Genomic DNA, 22,849 nt, shown 5'->3' on the forward strand with positions numbered 1-22,849 from the left:
CCAGTGTGTCCTCTTGACAGAGGGGAGGTTGTTCTAACAACATGAAAGTGGGTGGTCTTTATTCATAACGTGGGACTAGGTCACCAAGATGACAGATTGGTAACAAGGTCTTAGGTGACCAGTTCCCAGCATCCCCCAAAGGGTTTTCTCAACTAAGCAGGAAGTCTGAAGTTGTTTCTCTAGGATGGTCCCCAGGTCTTGTCCGTTTTCCATCACAGCCCTGAGAGGGAAACTGCAGCAGACTCTTGATTTGGATGGGAAACTGTTTATTTAGTGGGGATACCTTGGAGTGAACTGATTCCCGTGAGCAGGTTTTCCTGTGATCCGCATCCTACCCATGGTGATTTCTAAGCAACAAAATCAGCCCAGCAACAATGAGGCTAATGACAAATAAGTCCCAGTGTGGTCCAACGGTGTTGTCCGATTTCAGCCAGTTCCATCTCGTTGTGAACTGTTGGCGAGAGACATTCTCTCAAAAACAATCCAAGCTTCCCACCTCCACTCAGAGCCACCATCTCTTCCCAAACCCACCACCACCAACCCTCCTCCCACCCATTCCCTTTGCTTTCTTCAGTCTTGGAAGACACAATCTTTGCTTGCTTACATCTTCCACAAGGGGCTTAAATAGCACCTTTAGAATAACCCCAAAGATTTAGACACTTTACTTTTTTTCAAACTGTAGCTGTTTGTGGTACCCCTTGCCACCTGCCGTCTGCCTATCAGTCTCCGCTATTGATGGTAAGAACTGTTTTGAAGAAGTATATATAGCACATGTCATTGTGCTTAAGGCTTTGAATGTAGTGTGTACTGGAAAAGAACATCTGCTGAATGAATTAATTGCTTATACTCTGAAGTGTCAACACATACTCAATAGAACATGCAGAATTACTCTGCATGGCAAGTGTAAGACTCTGAATTTTACTTCTCAAAGGAAAGCCAGTCAACAAGAGACTCCCTGATGGGCCTTGTCACTTTGTCCCTAAGAGTTGCTCACTGGAGACTTTCAGAGATTCAGGACCTGTTCAAGACAAACTTACATTAAAAAACAGGATATCCCGGAGCAAATGCGTAGTTTCCAGTTTCATGAGGGCAAAGAGCACAGGTATGTGGGCATCTGGACTCCTTTGAGCAGCCATGTCGTACAATCTTCTGGCCAAGTGAATGTCCTAGAAGGAGAAGAATAGCCCTACCCATCAGATTCTGTAGGGGTAAGTAAACAGACACCATTGTTCAAAATATCAAATGTAATTAAGGTTACAGGTCTTAAGATAGGGAGATTATCATGGATTATCCAGGTGGATCTCAGATAATCAAATGAACCTTTAAACAGAGTTATCTCAGGGCTGGGGGTGGAAGAAAGAGAGATGTGGTGGAGGGAGACTTCAGAGAGATTCTCAGCATGAGGGACTCAACTTGCCATTGTTGGAAGAGGCCACATGGAATGAGAAGGAATTTGGACAGCCAATAAGGAAACAAGAACCTTGGTCCTACAACCTCAATTAACTGAATTCCACCAAACAACCGGAATGAGCCCTGCAGTGGATTCTTCTCCAGAGCCCTCAATAAAGAACAGCCTTGATTTTAGCCTCGTGAAACTCCAAACTGAAGACCCAGTCAAATCACCTGGGCTTTTGGCTTACAGAAACCGTGAGATAATAAGCTTGTGCTGTTTTAGGTCCCCAAGTTTGTAGTGATTTGTTACGGCAAGCATAGAAAACTAACACAATCTCCAGAAAGCTTTCTTGGATACCCCTGGAACAGCTCTTAGTTGTGATTCCAACAAATAGGGTGGAGAATAGGGCCAGGCACAGGGGGGTTCACGCCTGTAATCCCAGTACTTTGGGAGGCCAAGGCAGGTGGATCACTTGAGGCCAGGAGTTCAAGACCAGCCTGGCCAATATGGTGAAACTGTGTCCCTACTAAAAATGCAAAAAGTAGTCAGGTGTGGTGGTGCATGCCTGTAATCCCAGTTATTTGGCACGAGAATTGCTTGAACCCGGGAGGCAGCGGTTGCAGTGAGCCAAGATCGTGCCACTGAACTCCAGCCTGGATGACAGAGTGATACTCTCTCTCAAAAGAAAAAAAAAATTGTACAGTTCTCTAAAATAAGTCAGAATACAGGTAGTTAGTAATCATTATCTACAATTCTCATTATCTTCATAGTACTTACCATACCTGAAGTTCTAGAATTTATTTATTCATTTGTTTGTCTCCAGGTCCTCAAAAACAAGGACTTGGACTGTCTGTTCACCCCTGAATTCCCAGTCCTCAATGAAGTGCCTACTACGCAGTAGGTCTTTGACAATACTTACAGGATGATGAAGAAACTATTTTTGGCGCTCATGTTGAAGACAGAGTCCTCAAATGACATAGTACTATATTTTCAGGAGCTTTTTTTTTTTTCATGAATTATGCCATGGCTTTTTTTTTTCATCTACTCATGCCTTGTTTTATGTGTTTGCTTTATTTTTGGTTTGCCCAAACAGAGTGACCATAGGCAAGGTGGAGCTGCTTTTAGAGGTGAAAGTGCCCTAGGCCAGTCCCAGAATTAGATTTTGCTTGGGTGCCCATGGGCTGTTTTCAAAAGAAAGGGAAGAAGAGGAATTTTTTACAAACTGTGGTCATCCTAATATCTGTCTTTCTTGCTCCATTACTTAGGCTTTGATACTTGTGAATCCTTGAGGACTGTGATAAAACCGTTTTTTTTTGGGGCGGGGGGCGGGGTGGGGAGTGATGTCTTCTCTCAGCTGCGTTCTGCTTATTATAGCTTAAATATTTTCCAAAGCTTTATGGTCTGGTAAATTGATTTGTTGAAGAAAGAGGAATGTTCTTGCTTAAAATACAATTCAGGAGATTGGAACAAATCTTCCTGGCAACCTTAAATAGATGTTGTAAAAATCCTAATTTGTGTCTCTGATTCCAACAAATTTAGTGTTCATTTGAAAGCACACTGCAGATGATAACAGCTTTCACGCTGCACACGTGAAAGATATATTGACTTGAATGGGACATTCGGGGAAAAGCAGCCTTTGTCAATATCTCAGGCATTCATGCTTATTTCTTGTTTTGAGGCAGTCAATAGTTATTCACTTATGTCTTGCGGTGGAAGCATTACAATTCAGTCACTTCGCATTTTATAGTAAAAAATAGTGAGAAATACCATTAAAGTGGGATGAACTCACTCCTTGTCCAGGAGACCTCATAATTTGCAGTGCGTGTGGGGCTGGGGGGTGAATGTGAAAGCCTTTCTTTAAAATTCCCAGAGAAGGAAATTCTTGAATGCTTCTAGCTAACTAGGACAACTCATATAAAAGAAATTTTAGTACTAGACTAGAAAAGACTCCTCATTCTTTGACCCTATTTAGTAAAAACATCTAAGTCATGCAAACAAAAAAATCTCCTCCTGATGGTGTTTTGAAGATGACCACAGTTCATTAAATGAGAAGTCCACTACATACCCAGTCCACTTAGATTTAACTTTTCTGTGGTACATTTGAGTTTATTTTGCTTTAAATTCAGTGATTAAACAGGTTATGTAAACCAAGCTGCAGACTCTTGTTAAAGAACATGTTTTTAACTAAAATGTTATGTGGATACTGCCCAATATTCAGATGTTCAAAATAGCTTCTTTTAATTCAAAGATACAGAATTCTTCTGCAGTAAAGTAGCTGGTTTATGAAAATTGTACAATTGCCCAATGCAGGAGTTTTCCAGCCCCAAATCTTTGGATGTCATAAAAAAAATTCTTATACTGGGACAGAGCATGTGAATGGGAAGGTCGTTTTTGAATAATTTACTCTTATTTTCTTTTTATAAATATACCAAATGTTAATTAGAGGGAACTTAGGAAATATAGAACTGAACAAATAAGAAAAAAAGCCACCCACAATCTCACTGTACAGAGATAACTACTGGTAATATTTTATACACATTCTTCTAGCATTTCATGTATATTCATATATACATACTTTTTAATTTAGAAATTTTTTTACTCAGCATAATATTTCATCTTCTGCTTTCTTAACCTAACAATATATTTCAAATAATATGCTGTGTCCTAATATATTCCGCTAGTCTATAATTTTTTTTTTTTTGAAACAGGGTCTCGCCATGTCACCCAGGCTGGAGTATGGTGGCAGGCTCTTGGCTTACTGCTGCATCCACTTCCAGGGCTTGAGCGATTCTCCCATCTGGGCTTCCTGAGTAGCTGGGATTACAGGGACTACAGGTGTGTGCCACCATGTCCGGCTGATTTTTGTATTTTTTTTTTTTTTTTGTAGAGACGGGGTTTCACCATGATGCCCAGGCTAGTCTTGAACTCCTGGACTCAAGGAATCTGCCCACCTTGGCCTCCCAAAGTACTGGGATTACAGGCGTGAGCCACTGTGCCCAGCCTAGTCTACAATATATATATTTTTTTTTGAGACTGAGTCTCGTTCTGTGGCCCAGGCTGGAGTGCAGTGGTGCGATCTCTGCTCACTGCAAGCTCCTCCTCCCGGGTTCACGCCATTCTCCTGCCTCAGCCTCCCCAGTAGCTGGGACCACAGGCACCCGCCACCACGCCCGGCTAATTTTTTTTGTATTTTTAGTAGAGACGGGGCTTCACCATGTTAGCCAGGATGGTCTCGATCTCCTGACCTCGTGATCCGCCCACCTCGGCCTCCCAAAGTGCTGGGATTACAGGTATGAGCCACTGCGCCCGACCTAGTCTACAATATTTTTAACGGTTGCATAGTATATAGTAATAATGGTTAATATGTATTAAATACTTACTGTGTGCCAGTTACCACTGTCATTTAATCTTCAGGACAATTCTGTAGGACAGGTGATGCTATTAACTCCACTTTGAAAATGAAGATATTGAGGCACAGAGAGAAAGTCACTTACTCAAATTTATATGACTTGCAAGTGGCAGAGCAGGGATTCAAATCTCAGATTGTCCCTAGGTTGTCTGCTTCTAGTATTCTCACTTAATCACTAGGCCGCAAAGTACATTGTGGAATAGTGTACCACTATACAATAACATATATAACATGGCTTCTATTTTGGAGCATTCTCATTACTTGTAGAAATTTGTTCTGTAACTAATAAAGCTATACACACACAAAATACTGTTTGTGCATATTTCTGGTTATTTCCCTAGATGATAGATGTTTATTTCATGAAAAGTTATGAGCATTTCTAAGAAGTGCGTTTTCTGTCCTGCCATATTTCTGAGAGGGCCATTTTAAATACCTAATTTTAACTTATCCTTTCCAGAAAATAATTCTGGTGTTTAAAGCTTCAGCTGTAACACTCCATGGGTGGTCAGACCAGACAAATGAGAAATGAAAATGCATTGTGTCATAATCACTTTTATTTTTGACAGGTCTATTTATAATTTATTTGGTAGATGTGGTTTTGTTTTCTCTGCAGAATCCAAAAATACATGTTATCTAGTAGGTCTACATATATGTATTTGAAACTCTTCCCCAAAGGATAATTTCCCCCACCTTTTTGTCTTACTTTAGGACAGCTTTCCTATCCATTGTCTTTAAACAGGCCTGATTTCTTCCATTTAAAAAAGTTGTCTTATGTTTCTCGTACTCCATGGTACACAAATATTTTTGAACAGGACCTGGCAGTGCTGATTCCCCTACCTGAGTTAGCTGTTACCTCTTTAACATACTTATGGTACTTTATTTTTAATTATTTTCTTTTTTTTTTTTTTTTTTTTTTCAGGTTGGGAAACAGATTTATTCTACATCATATTTTCCTGAAAAGATACCTTAAAAAGATTTAAATTAAAGCAATTAGAGCAAGGGTGGCACATTTCTTTTTTTTTTTTTTTTTTTTTTTTTTTACCACAATTTTTTTTTTCTTTTATTGTAATTATTATTATTATTATTATTATTATACTTTAGGTTTTATGGTACATGTGCCCAATGTGCAGTAAGTTACATATGTATACATGTGCCATGCTGGTGCACTGCACCCACCAACTCGTCATCTAGCATTAGGTATATCTCCCAATGTTATCCCTCTCCCCTCCCCCCAACCCACAACAGTCCCTGAAGTGTGATGTTCCCCTTCCTGTGTCCATGTGTTCTCATTGTTCAATTCCCACCTATGAGTGAGAATATGCGGTGTTTGGTTTTTTGTTCTTGCGATAGTTTACTGAGAATGATGATTTCCAATTTCATCCATGTCCCTACAAAGGACATGAACTCATCATTTCTTATGGCTACATCTACACCATGGAATACTATTTTTAATTATTTTCAAGTGTGCGTATGCCTATACATGACTGTCATTTTAGGCTTAACTATAGCTATGGACAAGTCTCTTCTGTAGTGGACTGTGAGCTCTTTGAAGGCTGTCTTGTTCTTATTGTATCCCCAGAACCAAGCACAGTGCTTCCTGATACAGGAAATAGTCCTTGATAAATATTCGAGTGAATGAATGAATGAATGAAAAGCAGAGTGCAATACCATGATGGTTTAGAAGTAGATACCTTTTAAATCTGGGGGTTCTGGCCAGGTGTGGTGGCTCACGCCTGTAATCCCAGCACTTTGGGAGGCCGAGAAAGGCGGATCACAAGGTCAAGAGATTGAGACCATCCTGGCCAACATGGCGAAACCCCATCTCTACTAAAATACAAAAATTAGCTGGGCATAGTGGTGTGCACCTGTAGTCCCAGCTACTCGGGAGGCTGCTGCAGGAGAATTGCTTGAACCCGGGAGGCGGAGGTTGCAGTGACCCAAGATTGCACCACTGCACTCCAGCCTGGCGACAGAGCAAGACTCTGTCTCAAAAAAAAAAAAAAAAAAAAAAAAAAAAAAAAAAAAATCTGGGGTTCCTTGAAGGATTCCTAGAGGACATGACATTGGAGCTGTTCTTTGAAAAATGGACTAGTCTTCAATGGGCATAAATATGGGGTAAGATCATTCCAGCAAAAGGATATCTCAGGAGGGCTCAGGTCAAGGTCTTTGAGGGGAAGGAATAAGTAGCCTAGAATCTATATAGGGCAAAGTGCTGTATCACACCACCATTACCAAGGTAGGCTAGGTCACTGGGGGCTTTGAATATGGAATAGAAGTCTGGACTTCATTTAGCAATAAAAAGTAAATAAGATTCTTTTTATTTGTATGTTTGCTTGTTTGTATTTTTTGGCGGTTTTATTTGGGGGAGAGGGTAGGATAGAGGAGTGGATAGGATGGAGGAGGTAACAATATCAGAGTTACACTTTATCAAGAATGACCTGGCAGTGCTTTGTTAGATGAATTATTTATTAAGATAATGCTATCTGTAACAAATCCCCAAATTTTAATGGCTTAACACAATAGAAGTTTATTTCTCCCCCATTCAGCATTCCAAAGTGTATGTTCCTGGTTGGTGGTGAATCTTTTTCATGTGGTAATTGTGGGGCCCAAGCTCCTTCCATCACCTGGTTTTGGGGTCCCCTAAAGCCTTTGTATCTCCTGATGCCTTCAGCCGATGGATGGGAAAGAGACTGGGGGCAGCCCCATCTACTTCTTGGCTGCCTTAGCCCAGAAATGACACCTTCACTTTCACTTCCATGCCCTTGTGAGAGCTAGCACGTGGATCCAAAGGAGGCTGGAGAACATAGTGCAGCCCAGCTACAAGTCCTCACTATGGATGGGGGATTGCAAATCTTTGGTGAACAGAGTCATCTCGGTCACAGATTTAAAGGGAGAACACTAGAATGGAAGACCCCTGAGTAGTGTTTACTACAAGCTGAGGTGAGCAGAAAGTCAGACCTGAGCCAAGGCACAGACAGAAAGGATGGCCAGGAGGGGATGGGCAACAGGCTTTGTTCATGGTGCAATTTCCGAAGTACTTACAAATCAAGTATCAATTGAAAAACTGTTTCTTTGTTTTTTGGGTTTTTTTTTTTTTTTTTTTAAGAGGGAATCTCACTCTGTCACCCAGGCTGGATCTTGGCTCACTGCAACCTCTGCCTTCAGGGTTCAAGCTATTCTCGTGCCTCAGCCTCCCAAGTAGCTGGGATAATAGGCGCATGCTACCTTGCCTGGCTAATTTTTGTATTTTTAGTAGAGACAAGATTTTGCCACGTTAGCCTGGCTGGTCTCAAACTCCTGACCTCAAGTGATCTGCCTACCTCTGCCTCCCAATGTGCTGGGATCACAGGCGTGAGCCACCATGCCTGGCCCTCTGAGACAGGGTTTCATAACAACTTGTGTGTGAATTCTTGTGTTTCTAAACTACTTCAGGTCCTCTCCCAATTCCTCCCCAGGCATTATTCAGTGTTCCCAGAACAGTGATGCAGTCACTCCCATTATTCATTGTTCCCAGAACAATGATGCAGTCAGTGAGACAAGGAGCTCACTGGCTGAGATGCTTCTCAGTGAAGCTACTAGGATAACTCACCTGCATCATCCCAGCCCCAACTTCCTTTCTTAAAGACAGATGATAAAAATAATGACCCATATTTTAATATTGATTTACCAAGAGATGATTTATACCTTTCTTCCCCAGAGGTCTTAAATGTCTGCGTGTTTATAAAGCATTATTCCATATCACCTTCTTTGATTCTCAAAGATACTGTGGTAGTGGTATTATACTCGTCTTTCTCAGTAGTTTGCATGAGGATTAACTAATAAAGAGGATTGCAAAGTGCCTCACTGAAGAAATGCTTAATTACTTGATGACTTAACTGCTGGGAAGGCCCATTCTCCTACCCTCTTTGCTTTCATTAGAACAAGCTTTGGGCTTTTAATTGTCAGGATATTCATTTTAAGAATTAGAGAAGGTGATAGCACCTTGTAAATTTGACTCTGAGATGGCAAGATATCTCTGGGTACTCAGTTATTATTTTTGTAATTGCTAAACAAAAGAAACCAAATAAAAACAAAGGGCAATGGTCCCTCATTAGCTCAGCCTAAAATTCTCATATCCAGGTGGGAGGTTAAGAGTAGTCCCTGATTTTTTTTTTTTTTTTTTTAATGTAGAGACTTTCTGTAGGAAAAAAAATAGACTTGTGACTGAAAGAGACTGCTCAAAATGAACTACCCATGATTTAACAAGAACCCTGGCAGAAAAGAACAGAAAACTGGCCAGAGAGAAACTTAAGTGTTTTCCTGAATGTATGAAACGTATGTCTCAACAACTACTATTTGACATTGTGAAGGAAGTGCTTAGGAGACAGATCAGTGGTGACTCCAAAGAGGAAAACCAAACCCTCTGACAGTCCGCCAGCTGGGCACTGGTCGGCAGTGTGCCTTTCCCAGCATTGCTGGCTCTGTGTCCTGAGAGGACACCTGCCTGTCCCCAGGGACTCAGGCAAAATGGCCTCACCTAGGTGCGAATACAGCTGTCAGGGCAACCAAGTCCTTTTTGAATAACATGGTGGTGCCAAGGATAGGAAAGCTAACATGAATTTAACACATGGAGTGGGGTCACTGTATCCCTTCTATAGACAGTGCTTCTCCCATATTATTATGTTTTGCACGAGGAATGATGAGTAAAGAAAGGCTTTAATCTTATTGAAGCCTTACTTAGCAGTTGCTCTAATTCCCTTCTGATCTAAATAACAGTCATTCTACATACTGTTTGACTACAAAGCTCTTTCATAAAACCTTATTCATTTTATTCTTAACGCCTGGGGCAGGGCAGGTATCTGTTTTACTGAGGTGGATAATGGGTGAGGGGCCCAGGGATGGCTAAATAACATCCCAAGAATTATCCAATTTAGCTATCCATCCTGTCCCATTCTTACCCACATTTTACAAACATGGGAAGCTTACACCTGCTAGAAATGGGACAAACAGACTGGATTTGGATTTGACATTCCTTCTACTGCTTAGGGTGCCAGGGCTAAAGAAAAATGATCAGCCAAAAGGCAGGCTGCTGGGGAGGACAGGACAGCAGGGATCCATACCGCTGAATAAGAAGCCCTTGGCTTCACTGTGCACCATTAGCAGTTCTCAAATAGGAAATTCCCTACCAATAATTCTCAATTACTAGCACAACCGGAAGAAAGAAGAGCACATAGGAAAGCCGATAATTCCCACATTATTTGGCTCTAGAAACATAGCCAGGAATGAAAAGCTCACATGCTTGACCACCAAGAATGACTCACTGCGAGGCCCACTCTGTCACCAAAAAACAGGGTCAGGTAGGGCTAGGTTCAAATTCTGGCTCCACCATTGATGAGCTCCGCAAGCTGCTTGGCCAAATGACATAACCTCTCTCGCTGTGGCTTCCTGATGCATACACAGCGGATAGTTCTAGGGCTTATCTCATTGAGTGGTTGTGTGATGTAAATGACAGAAATGCATAGCCCACTTAACCCAATGCCTGGCTATTACTATCGTTATTGATACTGAATACACCTTTCTCACTCTGTGACACCCTGATGTCATCTTCTGCCTTAATTACACTCACTGTCTAAGAGGTTTGCTCAATACAACCTTGCAGCGCTGGCTGTTTTTCTAAGTGAATATGACTCATCGCCTCAAGTTAAGTGTAGTCTTGGGGGACTGGAGATTCACTCTCTTGGGCCTTTCTAGAGTATCTAGCACTGGGTCATGTACATAGTAGATGCTTCATACGACTTTTCTGGATTAATACCACCTTGGTATCCAGCTCTGGTCTCTTTTCACTTTCTCCTTGTTCCTGAGAGCTTGAGAACCAGTGGAAATTTTAATGGAAAGAAAGGCCCAGAGGTAAAGGAAAATGGAGACAGCCTACTGGAAAAAGCATGTGTTGGAAAAAGCAGGAACTTACTAGTTGAATTGGCCTAGACTATATCTCTTCTACTCACTAGTTATGTCCTTGGCATAAACGGAGAAAATAACTTCTATCTCATAGGGTTCATATTAGGATACGTAATATGTATTGGCACAAGGGAGGGATTTGGCAAATGTTAAGTCCTTTCCTTCCTTCCTCTACATTGATGACATCAATGAAATTCAAAACATTTACACATTCTCTCTTCTCACACAGCTGTCATTACTAGGTTTGAATTATTACCAGCAAAATTACCTTTGCGATGCCTAAGCCATGTTCATACATATAAGCCAGATTGAACATGGCTTGTGCGTTGTGGTATTTGTCGGCTGCAATACTGTAGTGTGTGGCTGCTGTTTGATAGTCTTTGTTAGTCCCATAGCCATAGTAATGGTAATCTCCAATTTTTACTCTAGCAAATGCATTGCCTGATAGAAATATTAGAAAAAGAAGAATCATAACTCAAATGATTCATGTATAGTTCTCAGGAATTCAACCTAATAATCTTGTTTCAGTCCTTTAAAACATATATGTATCTATAGCCAAGTATAAAAAGGAACCAAAAACACTCAGAACCCCAGAACTGGAATTAGATATACTTTATGGAATACAAACATAACACTCAATGCTAACTGTTTTCATTATAGTGTAACATCCATGGTATAGTACACATGTTTTGTTGTTGTTATTGTTGTTTGTTTGTTTGTTTTTGAGACAGAGTTTCGCTCTTGTCACCCAGGCTGGCAGGCTGGAGTGCGATGGCACATTCTGCAACCTCTGCCTCTCAGGTTCAAGCGATTCTCCTGCCTCAATCTCCCAAGTAGCTGGGATTCCAGGCGCCCGCCACCACGCCCGGCTAACTTTTTTTTGTATTTTTAGAAGAGACGGGGTTTCACCATGTTGGCCAGGCTGGTCTTGAACTTCTGACCTCAGGTGATCCACCCACTCGGCCTCCCAAAGTGCTGGGATTACAGGCGTGAGCCTCCGCGCCCGGCCAGATGTTCTTAAAGAACAAAAAATTACCAATTTTACCTTTTAATTTTTTTAAGTAGATTAACTCTTGGGAAGTTGGACCCCATCCCTCCCATTCTCAGACGTCACTCCTGAAGCTCTGCTCTCCTGCGTCACCAGTGTCGCCCTCTTTCCCAGATCAATCCCATCCGCCATTCAAACGCGCTCTGGCATCTTCTATGAACAAAAATAAACCCTCTCTTTATCCTGTGGTGTCTCCTTCTAGTTCATGCCCCATTTCTCTGTTCCCCTTTACACTGAATTTTTCAAAAGTGTGTTCTATACTCACTGTCTCCAAAGCTTTACCTCCCACGGACTCTTCAACCCACTCCAAACTGGCTTCTGCCCCCTTGCCTGTGAAGCTGCTATTTTGAAGGTGGTAGATGACCTCCATGCAGCCAAATCCATTGCCACATCTCTGTCCTCATCTTACCCGACGTCTGAGCAGCACTGGAGTGATGGGCCCCATCTGCCCAAGCACTGTCCTGTCGCAGCATTGATGGCACAGCCTTCTCTTGGTTTCCCTTCTACCACATGGGCTCTTTATTTCAAACTCTTGTCTGACTCCTCCTCTGCCCACTTCCTAAATGTGGAATGTCAAGGGCTCACTCCCAACTCCTTTTTTTCTTTCTTCTTTTCCTTCTTTTCTCTTCTCTCACCTCTCCTCCCCGCCTCTCTCCAACAATCCGCTCCATCTCAACTCTTTCTCTGGGTGACCTCGTTTCGTTCCATTGCCTGTCTTTATTAACTATTTCTAAATTTATCTACTATCTCTCTCTCCCTGAGGCCCAGGCTCTTATAATTGCCTTCTTGATGTCTCCACTTGGATTTCAAACTTAAAATGCCCAATAGAGATTTCCTAGCACCCTACACCCATTCCTCCAAACAAAATCATCAGTTTCTTCCCTGTCTCAGTACAGCACCCCCATTGTTCAGGCCATAAGTCTAGGGGAATTATTCCTAGTTCTTTTTCCCTCGCCTCCATCAGCCAATTCATCAAGTCCTGTTGGTTCTGCCTCTAAAACACGCTTAACTCTTGACATCTCCTCCACTGCCTATTCCAGCCTACAATACTACAATAGGCTTCAAACTCTTCTTTTTATCTTCACTTTCCAACCCATTCTTCACACAACAGCCAGGATGATCTTTTTTTTTAAATTTTTATTTATTTATTTATTTTTGAGACAGGGCCTGGATTTGTCACCTAGGCTGTAGTGCAATAGCGTGATCTCAGCTCACTGCAACTTCAGCCTCCCAAGCTCAAGCGATCATCCTACCCCAGCCTCCTGAGTAGCTAGGACTACAGGCATGCACCAACATGCCCGTATTCACCATATTGCTCTGGCTTGTCTCGAAATCCTGGGCTCAAGTGATCCTCCCAACTCAGCCTCCCAAAGTGCTGGGATTACAGGTGTGATGCACCCAGCCAGCACGAGATATATATATGTATAATATATGTATATGTTATATATAGTATATATGTAACAGTTTTATTGAGATACAATTCACATACCATCCAATTTACCCATTTAAAGGGTACAATCAAACGGTTTTTCATATATTCACAGAGATGTACAAGCATTACCACAATTTTAGAGTATTTTAATCGCTCTGAAGAGAAACCTCATACGGTTCAGCTAGAGGATGATCTTTTTAAAATGTAAAATCAAGTTATGTTATTTCCTTGTGTAAAATCCTCCAATGACTTTGCTTTGCTCTTGGAATAATAGTCAGACTCCTTACGACCTACAGGTCATGCCTCACCTGCCCTCTGCACAAGATCCCTGCATTCGATTCCTCAAGGCCTCTACCTGGCAGGTTTGGAACACTCTGACTCTTCCTGTGGCTGGCTTCTCGTCATTCTCAGAAACGCCAATGCCACTTCTCTCCTAGAGGCCGTCTCCGACTATCTTGTCTAAAGTGCCCCTCAGCCCCCACCCCAGAAGTTATCTACCTCATCTCTATGTTTTATTTCCTTCACAGCATGTCACTGTGATCTGATTTGCTTACTAGTTTATTTTCTCTCTTCCACATGAGGGCAGGTACTTCATGAGGACAAGCACCTTGAACCTTTAATCACTGACACAATCCCAGAACCCTTAATCACTGACACAATCCCAGAACCTGGAATGGTACTTGATAAATACATATGGAATGAATGGATGGACATGCAAGGAAACTTTTTAGATAATACTTTCCCTAGATATTAAGTACTTTAGAATATGACTGTCCAACAAACATGAATATGTCAAGTAGAAAAAACTCATGTGACTTTTTAAGATCTGAGACTTCAGTCTTTTGAAGTCCACTTAGGGATGACCCTTAAGGGTCCCCTTGGGGTCTATGTTCCCATCCACCAGGAGAGTGTTGATTGGAAAGATGAAGGAACACTCTTCTAGGATATCCATCTCAGCTGTGGCCAGCCCTTCTAGCATGGTCTTGGCTTACTCAGAAAAAGAGGAAGTGCCCTGTATGGGCTCAGGTCTAGCATTAAGTGATATAGGACTCCTTCCAAAATTTTCTCATTTGGCCCTAATGTAGTGCCTAACATCCTTTGGAATTTATTCCTTTAGGTACTGAAGTTCTAATCTTCTAGAATCTTCTATTAAAATGTAGACACTTCAAAAAGATGTAATACCATGAGCCATTTTTAAGTCTCTCTGAGTACAGCTAACATTATAAATTTTTTATTATTATTATTATTATTATCATTATTTTTGAGACAGAATCTCACTCTCTTGCTCAGGCTGGAGTACAGTGATGTGATCACAGCTCACTGCAGCCTCAATCTCCCGGGCTCAAGAGATCCTCCTGCCTCAGCCCCTTGAGTAGCTGGAACTACAGGTGAACAGCACCACACCCAACTAATTTTTTTTATCTTTTTTTTTTTTTGTAGAGATGAGGTCTCACTATGTTGCCCAGCCTGGTCTTGAACTATTGGCCTCAAGCAATTCTCCCACCTCGGTATCCCAAAGTCCTGGGATTACAGGCGTGAACCACTGCACCTGGTCTATAAAATTCTTAGCTGGCAAAGACATTAGTTATCAGGGCTTGCTTTCCAGATGCTTCCAAATGTACAGGTCAGTAACTGGGAGCAAGAACTTACAAGAATGGTGCCCAGGAAAGAGGCCTGAGCGAGTCTGAAGAAGCAGGAGGTCCATGGAGCCCTAAAGAGAAACCTATTCCATCTCTAATTTTGCCCAAAGCTGCCTTCCTTTGACCCTAAGATTCCTCCTGGGCTATAACCACAAAGAGGTAAGACAATTCTGTGCATTGTCAAGTTGTACAGGCAGTAAGCAGGATCCCTGAAGCCTCTAAGAATGGAAGGCAGTGAACCAGCTGGTTCTTGGAGGAATTCAGCTCCACCCTAATAAGGGGGCTGACTGGTAGCATGTGGTGAGCCAGACAGGCTCCTGTGGGGATCAACTGACAGTGGAGGGATTTCCACTTTGATTTCACAGTCACAGGGCAGTGACTGAGTCCTGATGGTTCAGCACCCTCTTCACATGGGTAACTGCTAAAAGGAGTACGGCTAGTGACTAATTGGAAAATTTCATTATTAGATTCCCTAATCCCAAGTGAGCCACTCAGTAGCCATATCTTCAGGGACACTTATACCTGACCTCTCTTAGGACACATGATTATTTTTAGCAGCCTGACTTTTTTATATTGAGGAATTCAGTTTAATATCAACGTACTAGCCAGGCGATGGTACAGGCTGATGCCTGTAATCCAAGCACTTTGGGAGGCCAAGGCAGGCGGATCACAAGGTCAAGAGATCAAGACCATCCTGGTCCACATGGTGAAACCCCGTCTCTACTAAAAATACAAAAATTAGCTGGGCGTGGTGGCACATGCCTGTAGTCCCAGCTACTTGGGAGGCTGAGGCAGGAGAATCACTTGAACCCGGGAGGCGGAGGTTGCAGTGAGCCGAGATTGTGCCACTGCACCCCAGCCTGGAGACAGATCAAGACTCCATCTCAAAAAGAAAAAGAAAAAGAAAAAATATACATGTATATATCTCAATGTACCCTTGTTTTCAATGTCTCTTTTCCTTGCTGCAATTTCCACACCATTTCCTGGCTTGGAATAAACCTGCATTTGTTGTAATTGAGCTGATTGGCCATGGCCATGAGATTGCGGGTATTGTTTCCCCACTCTAAATAAGGTCTTCATTGCATTTTATAAAACATAGACTTTTTAAGGGGAATGTCTCACTAAAATTGCATTGATGGCTGTTGCTGTGCTACCGGCTCAGCTGGATTTGAGAAAGCACCACTGTGACTTTTTCCTATGCTTCATATTAGTGTCAGCTGAAAATCATTTTTTATCCTATTCACTTCCTGTGAAAAGGGATGATTTGGCCTTAGCACAAGACAATTTTAAGAAACCTAATTGGAAGCAAAATTGCTCTCTTATTGCAAGAGAGTTTTCACATATCCAAATGCCAATGGTGACAGCTTTGCAGTATTTCTCTGCTTTTAATAATATAATTTTAGGGGAAAAATAGTAAGAGACATCGCAATGCAATGCAAATACCACCTGCCAATGCTTTTCCCACTACTGGTATCTTATATTCCTTATCCATGTGATGCCAGCAAGCGAGACATGGAAACTCGAGGAAAAGCAAGAGGATCCTGTCATGTATCTGTTTTGTTTTGGTTTGGTTTTTTATTCTTACATGCTAATGATTGTAGTAAAGAGCTGAAGTTTATGGTAGTCATCAATGTGATATTTTAATAGAGAAATCACATGAGCCTTAGATACATACATAACTAATTTTGCTTGTAAACTCATTGAGACATGGGTCATGTCTCTGATGAGTTCAGTCAAGATCTCAGCAATGAATGAGTGAAGCCAGACCAAGAAAACTGGTTTCTTGAGTAAAACTGTATATTTCAAAGAACTGTTCTGGTGCCATGGAGACAGAGCCATAGAAAAATTTCTATGGCTTGCTGAATCAGGGACCTTGATAATAATGGGGAAAATAAATTCCTGGAAATGATCTCTCACCAAAGACTGACCCTAACATCAGTATAGTTTGAAATGTCACCTACTTTATATTCTACCCCTTGCTGCCTATGTGCACAAACACGCAGCTACAGCAAATGTGATGAATAACAGAGGACAGGGACCGGGTATGTGCTTATTTTTATTTGGGTTCTATACCTTGAATGGCAGCTCGATTCCATAGGAGAAGCGCCATTGGATACATCTTCTCTTTTTCAAAAATGTTAGCCTTTTCTAAAAAAAGGAGACATTCCATTAGGAAGGCTTAAAATGCCTCTGTAGTAAAGTCATACATGCATATGTATGATTGGGGGATTGCAGAGAATTTTAACTTATCTTACTAGATTCCAAAATGAATGCTGAATTGCTTTGAGCTACTTCATACCCCATTTCTGCAAGCAGTGCATACTGAACAAGAGAAGAATCTATATCACCATCCTTATAAGCAAAGTAAGCTGTCAGGAATTTCTCAGCCCAGTGGCCTAGTTCACAGACACCTTTATAAAGCTGTATATGGGAAGAGAAATCAAGGAGACTAGTTAGTCAGTATGCTTCACGCCAGGCAAATGAGAAATGAAATCAATCTTCAGCTCCTACTGGCTGGTCAGGGAAGGATTTTAGATCTAAAGCATGGCTTTTGCAAATTATTTAGGGTAAAGAGTTAATACCTTTTATAGGCACAAAGATCAGAAGTGTTTGGGTTTGTTTTGTTTTGTTTTGTTTTTGTCTTGAGGGAAACTTCCTCAGCCTTATTTTAAATTTGTATAATAAACTTTCCTGACTTGGAGGCTATTTGGAAGAATAAGAATGTATCGCTAGTGTGTGTGTGTGTGTGTGTGTGTGTGTGTGTGTGTTCTTAAAGGGACTTTCTGAGCACTGCTGCTCTGCGAGGGCAAGTTATAAGGCCACAGCTAATGTGAAAAGGAGAGAATGAAGGGAAGACAGTGCCGGAGGGTGTAGGTGACATAACTGTGAGAGAGGTGTGCAGAGCCCTAGGGGGACAAATGTCAACTTAGCTGAATAGCCCTTATGTAACCAAAAGAGGTTAGCCATACATAATTCATTAGGAAGTTGGCAAAGGAGCAAATCTAAAGATAGATCATTAGCTGGCAGCTTTTGAAATAAGCTTCAGAGGGGCCAGATTGCAACATAGAGTATTTATGCTGGTGTAGCAGACGTGTTTAATAAATCAATGAAGGACATTAAGGTCCTAAAAGCATTCTTTTGGAAAGCACATCACTGGCTCAGGCTGAAAGAATTCACTTTCTCAATTGTCATCCAAATCATCAAAAACCTAAGGATGCTGCTTTCTGGGAAGAAGTGGGCTACATTTTCTAGGCTAAATCTAGCCTTTCGTTTCCCAAGTAGCTACTCCCAAGCCCACTAGAAGTGCCAAATTGCCCTGGTGATTTGATTGAATGCTGAAACAGAGCTCCTTAACTGCATGTTGAGGTGAGCTCTGAATTTGATGAAAAGCCAAATGTCAGAGAGAGGAGAGATCTCTTCTCTGTCTCCCTTCCCCAACCTGAGTTACATCACTGCTTTTCCCCTCTGACAAATGTCAGTATTCACATTGTCAACTGGAAGAAAAGAGGTAATATTTATAAAATCAAAGACACCAACAATTTAAGAACAGTATCACCTCCTCTGTGTCATATATGACAAGTGCTTTAAAAACAGCCTTATATTGTATTTACCTCCACAGCAGTTCTGCATGATCTTACTACTCCTGTTCCTGTTGCATACATCTTGGCCAGATAATAAATGGCGAGAGGCTGCCCACTCTGAGATGCCAGGTAAAAATATTTGAAGGCAAGTTTATAATCCTTCTGTATTCCAGAGCCAGCTGAAAATTAAAATTGTTTTGAGCCACCCTTATTGACTTTATTTTTTATATTATTATCTATGGATATAATAGTCATTGTGATGCCAGCTATTTAAATAGGATGGGAGAAGCCAACCAAAAGTCAAGCTACTCAATCCACTATTTGTGAAGGTGGGGGTGAACACTGAGTTTGGTTCTAAGTAAGAATATGGAAATTTATATTCTTAGCCATTCTGAAAAAAAAAATTGAGAAAGAAGGACTACTTAGTCTTATGAAAGTATCTCCTCACTATGGCATCACTAAAATTAATGCAAAGGAGACCAAGTGATGGTCTCTGAGGACCTGAAGCCCCACCATGATGCATCTCGCCATCTTTGTCATCCTTCCGTATCAGGACACCCATATAGCTTCTCTCAGCCATGACTATGGCGTATGCAGCAGGTAAATCCCAGCTCCAAGAAGCCGAACTCTCACCAAACTCCTGCTTAGAGCAAGAATAGGCGCTTGAAGCTAGAGCAGAGAACCAGCAGATTCCCAGCAGCCAAGATTCTTGTCCTGGCTCTCTTATTAGTTCTTTTGTGAGTTGGGCCATTTAGGCACTTTATTTGCAAAAGTGAAGGCTTTCCTTAGATGGTCTTTAAGTTATCTTCCACCTCTAACACTGGAGCCTTTAGAAGCAGTGCCATGTAGCGATTAAGAACAAAAGCTCTGGAGGCAAATTGCTTGAATTTGAATTCCAGCTCCACAACTGTGTGATCCTGGGCAAGATGTCCAACCACAACATTGGCTTAGTTTGCTCATCTATCCACTGTGGGATACCCGGTAGATGTTGAGAGGATCAAATGAGTTAAAACATACGAAATGAGTTAAAACATACGAAATGAGTTAAAACATACGAAGACTTAATATACATTAGCCATGACTATTTTTCTTATTCTAGAAACTTGGGAAATCTGATAGATCCCGAGCCAAGAACTTGGAATGAACTAGAAGAACAAGGCCTTCTTAGGCAACCTCAACCCCCCAAGATAGCACAAAACAGATGCCTCTGCTGGGCCACTGTGGAAAATGCCAGTGACCCCTAGACCGGATGTGACCTCCTTGATGATGTGGTCTGCTGCTGCCCTGGCTCCTCCTCTGACATGAAGGACTTGATGGGGATACTCAGGTGTGTTCAGATCCCCTGGTATTTGTCTTGGCCACTTCCTCTCTCACTCCCCACAGAGATTATTACAAACTTTCATGGCTTTCTGAGACCTCCTAGCCAATCACTCTACCTTTGCTCACAGAAGTCAACTTTGTACCTACTAGATCATTGAAGAAAACTTCATATTGTCTTTCCTCACTCACCTCTCTCCCCATCCCATTCCCCCATACTTAGATTTGCATCATCCTTTCCACCCTCCCTCCAGTCTTTGAGGGTGAGCAATCCTGACTATCTAACACAGTTAAAGAGGCTTCCACTGATCTATGCCTAATCAGGTGCTAATACCACCAGCGTTTTTCAGAATCTCTTTCCATCAATTATAATTATGCTCAGGTCTCTTCATCTTAAAAGTAACTCCCTCTGGGTCCTTAGTCCCCCTGATGCTGAGTTCCTTCTCTTTCCTTCCCTTTAAGGGCATGCTGCTTGCAAGAATACTTTTATTTCTTAACTTCCTGATCTTCCATTCATGCCATTGTCATGCAGCTTCCACCCCAAGCAGTCCAATGACCTCACCCACATTCTCTGTATTGCCAAGTCTCATAGATATTTCATTCTTTCTTACTTGATTTTTGTTTTTTGGTTTTTTTGAGATGGAGTCTCACTCTGTTGCCCATGTTGGAATGCAGTGGCGTGATCTAGGCTCACTGCAACCTCCACCTCCCGGGTTCAAGCGATTTGATTCTGCCTCAGCCTCCCGAGTAGCTTGGACTACAGGCAGCCGCCACCATGCCAGGCTAATTTTTGTATTTTTAGTAGACACGGGGTTTCACCGTATTGGCCAGGCTGGTCTCGAACTCGTGATCCGCCCGCCTCAGCCTCCCAAAGTGCTAGGATTACAGGCGTGAGCCACCACGCCCGGCCTCTTACTTGTTTTTTAAACCAGGTTTCTCACTGCATTTCACAGGGGTGCCCACTCATTTACTCTTCCTTGAAAGTTCTTCCCTTGGCTCCATTAAGATCTTTTTTTTTGTTTCCTATTCCGCTGAGCCTGGCTTTCCATTCTTCTCAGTGATGTACTTCCCCTGCCTACCCTTCAATACAGCATGGAGGATCACTAGTTATCTACCACGGCCCACTGCTCTTTCCTCTCACCCTCTTGCTCCTTTCCTTTTGCAACCTTAACTACTCTTAACTAATAGCTGTGTGCTGATGCCTCTCGAACCTTCTCTGTAAGTTTGACCTTTCTCGTGAGTTTCATACGTGCTTCTGGGGATGTGCATGGGATATCGCTAGCACCTCAAACTTAACCTTGTCAAAGATGAGCTTCCTGACTCTGCACCTCCTTGTCCCGCCTCCCAACCAGTGTCCTTTTCTTTAGTCTTTTTCAAATTCTTACTTAATTTGTTGCCTAAATGTTCTGTCTAAACCACTCACACCAACCCTTTGATGTTTGTTATAAAATAAGCAGACTTAATAATGCATATATCATTCTAAATAAAGCAGCTATATTTGTGGCACTTACAGTAGTACATGAAGCCTAACTGGAACTGTGCATCGGGCCACCCTTTTTCCGCAGCTTTCTGAAAGTATATAAGTGCTTCGGCATAATTCTGCAAGATAATTACATTCTATTACTCAAAGGCACAAGTAAAACTCTGTGGAAACAATTGCCTTCCACTTCTTAAAAAGAGTATAGACAGTGCCCTATGTGATTTAGGCTAATTAAAATAGTATCAGAAACATTATATATTTTATTTCATTATTATATTAGACTCTATCAGGAAATAATGTCTCATTTTCATCATAATTATGTCTTTTTCTACATTGACAGTAAGTTTTGTTAGATATTGGGGGAAGGTCACTCAAAAGACTATGAAGATAAATTTCTCCATCAATAAAGTCCTCAGAGGATAGATGATTTCTAAGGTTACTTAGAATCTATGATTCTAAGATATAATTAGAATTACTATTCTTGTCACAAGCTTGTTCTTCAGTGTCTCTTTGGCAGAGATTTCACTGGATAATTTTATTCTCTATTATCTGATATCACAGTTTGGCAAACCAGATAATAGAGATAAATTCCTTTAAACTAATGAATGACCATGAATTTTCCCCTGTAAATTGCTACAAATAAAAAGATAATAAAATAATTTAACTTACCACGGGAACTCCTTTTCCATAAAAGTAAAGAAGACCAAGCCCATGAAGGCCAATTGCATTGCCCTAGAAGAGTTTTATAAAGCCAAGTAAAGTCCCAGAAGAATTCATGATAAGGAAAATTACTGCAAAATTTTTCAAAATATTTGACATGCACCCAGTAGGAGATTAATCAAGGCAGTTGGCCGGTTATTCTGACCCACTCTAGTTCCTCCTTTTATACTTTCATAAACCTTCTGGCTAGAAAAGGGAAGAGGGAAACAAAAGTCAAATCTTTCCTCCATTCTTGTATTCAACACTTATTTAGGACTTGTTTTGTGTATGATTCCATAGTAGGCACTGGGCAGAGGTAGCAGGTGAAAGGTAAAAGATGAAGAAGCCATAATCCCTGCCTTAGAGAGTTCACACGCTAGGGGGCTCTGAGCCATATCAAAGGGGAGGGGCAGGTCAGACCTCTTAGAGTCCTGTCAAATGTGGTAAGTCCTAAAGTTGAAATAGATTGAGGCTGGGCATGGTGGCTCACGCCTGTAATCCCAGCACTTAGGGAGGCCAAGGTGGGCGGATCACCTGAGGTCAGGAGTTCGAGACCAGCCTGGCCAACATGGTGAAACCCTGTCTCTACTAAAAATGTAAAAATTAGCTGGATGTGGTGGCACACACCTGTAATCCCAGCTACTTGGGAAGCTGAGGCAGGAGAATCGCTTGAACCCATGCAGCGGAGGTTGCAGTGAGCCGAGATTGTGCCACTTCACTCCAGCCTGGGCGAAACAGCAAAACTCCATCTCAAAAAAAAAAAAAAAAAGAAAAAAAAAGAAAGAAAAGAAAAAAGAAATAGATTGAGAGTGTTGCAGACACCTGGAAGAGGGACACTCTATTGCCTGATTTAGACTAGGAACTGAAGGAGATCAAGTTGTCAGGGGTGGTGACATTTGAGCTAGGTCTTAAA

At 41.7% G+C, this 22,849-nt stretch overlaps 1 protein-coding gene across 12 annotated transcripts in view; it reads right to left on the minus strand.

Annotated features, from left to right (window-relative positions):
- Positions 1–249: 249 nt before the first annotated feature.
- Positions 250–22,849, minus strand: part of SEL1L2 (SEL1L2 adaptor subunit of SYVN1 ubiquitin ligase) — a 147,144-nt gene continuing 124,544 nt past the window's right edge. For 6 of the 12 annotated variants that reach the window (XM_054542031.2, XM_054542034.2, XM_054542032.2 and 3 more), the window contains 8 exons: positions 21,907–21,969; positions 21,269–21,356; positions 18,471–18,619; positions 17,115–17,280; positions 16,933–17,007; positions 11,008–11,180; positions 1,038–1,166; positions 250–451 (listed from right to left, as the gene is read on the minus strand). In XM_054542031.2, the coding sequence (XP_054398006.2) occupies positions 332–451; positions 1,038–1,166; positions 11,008–11,180; positions 16,933–17,007; positions 17,115–17,280; positions 18,471–18,619; positions 21,269–21,356; positions 21,907–21,969 (963 nt within the window). In that variant the 3' untranslated portion in view covers positions 250–331. The remainder of the gene's footprint in view (positions 452–1,037; positions 1,167–11,007; positions 11,181–16,932; positions 17,008–17,114; positions 17,281–18,470; positions 18,620–21,268; positions 21,357–21,906; positions 21,970–22,849) is intronic. The other 6 variants (XM_054542039.2, XM_024238814.3, XM_054542041.2 and 3 more) reach the window with 4 other exon arrangements.

Source organism: Pongo abelii, chromosome 21, assembly GCF_028885655.2.
Source record: "Pongo abelii isolate AG06213 chromosome 21, NHGRI_mPonAbe1-v2.0_pri, whole genome shotgun sequence".
Classification (NCBI taxonomy): Eukaryota; Metazoa; Chordata; class Mammalia; order Primates; family Hominidae; genus Pongo; species Pongo abelii.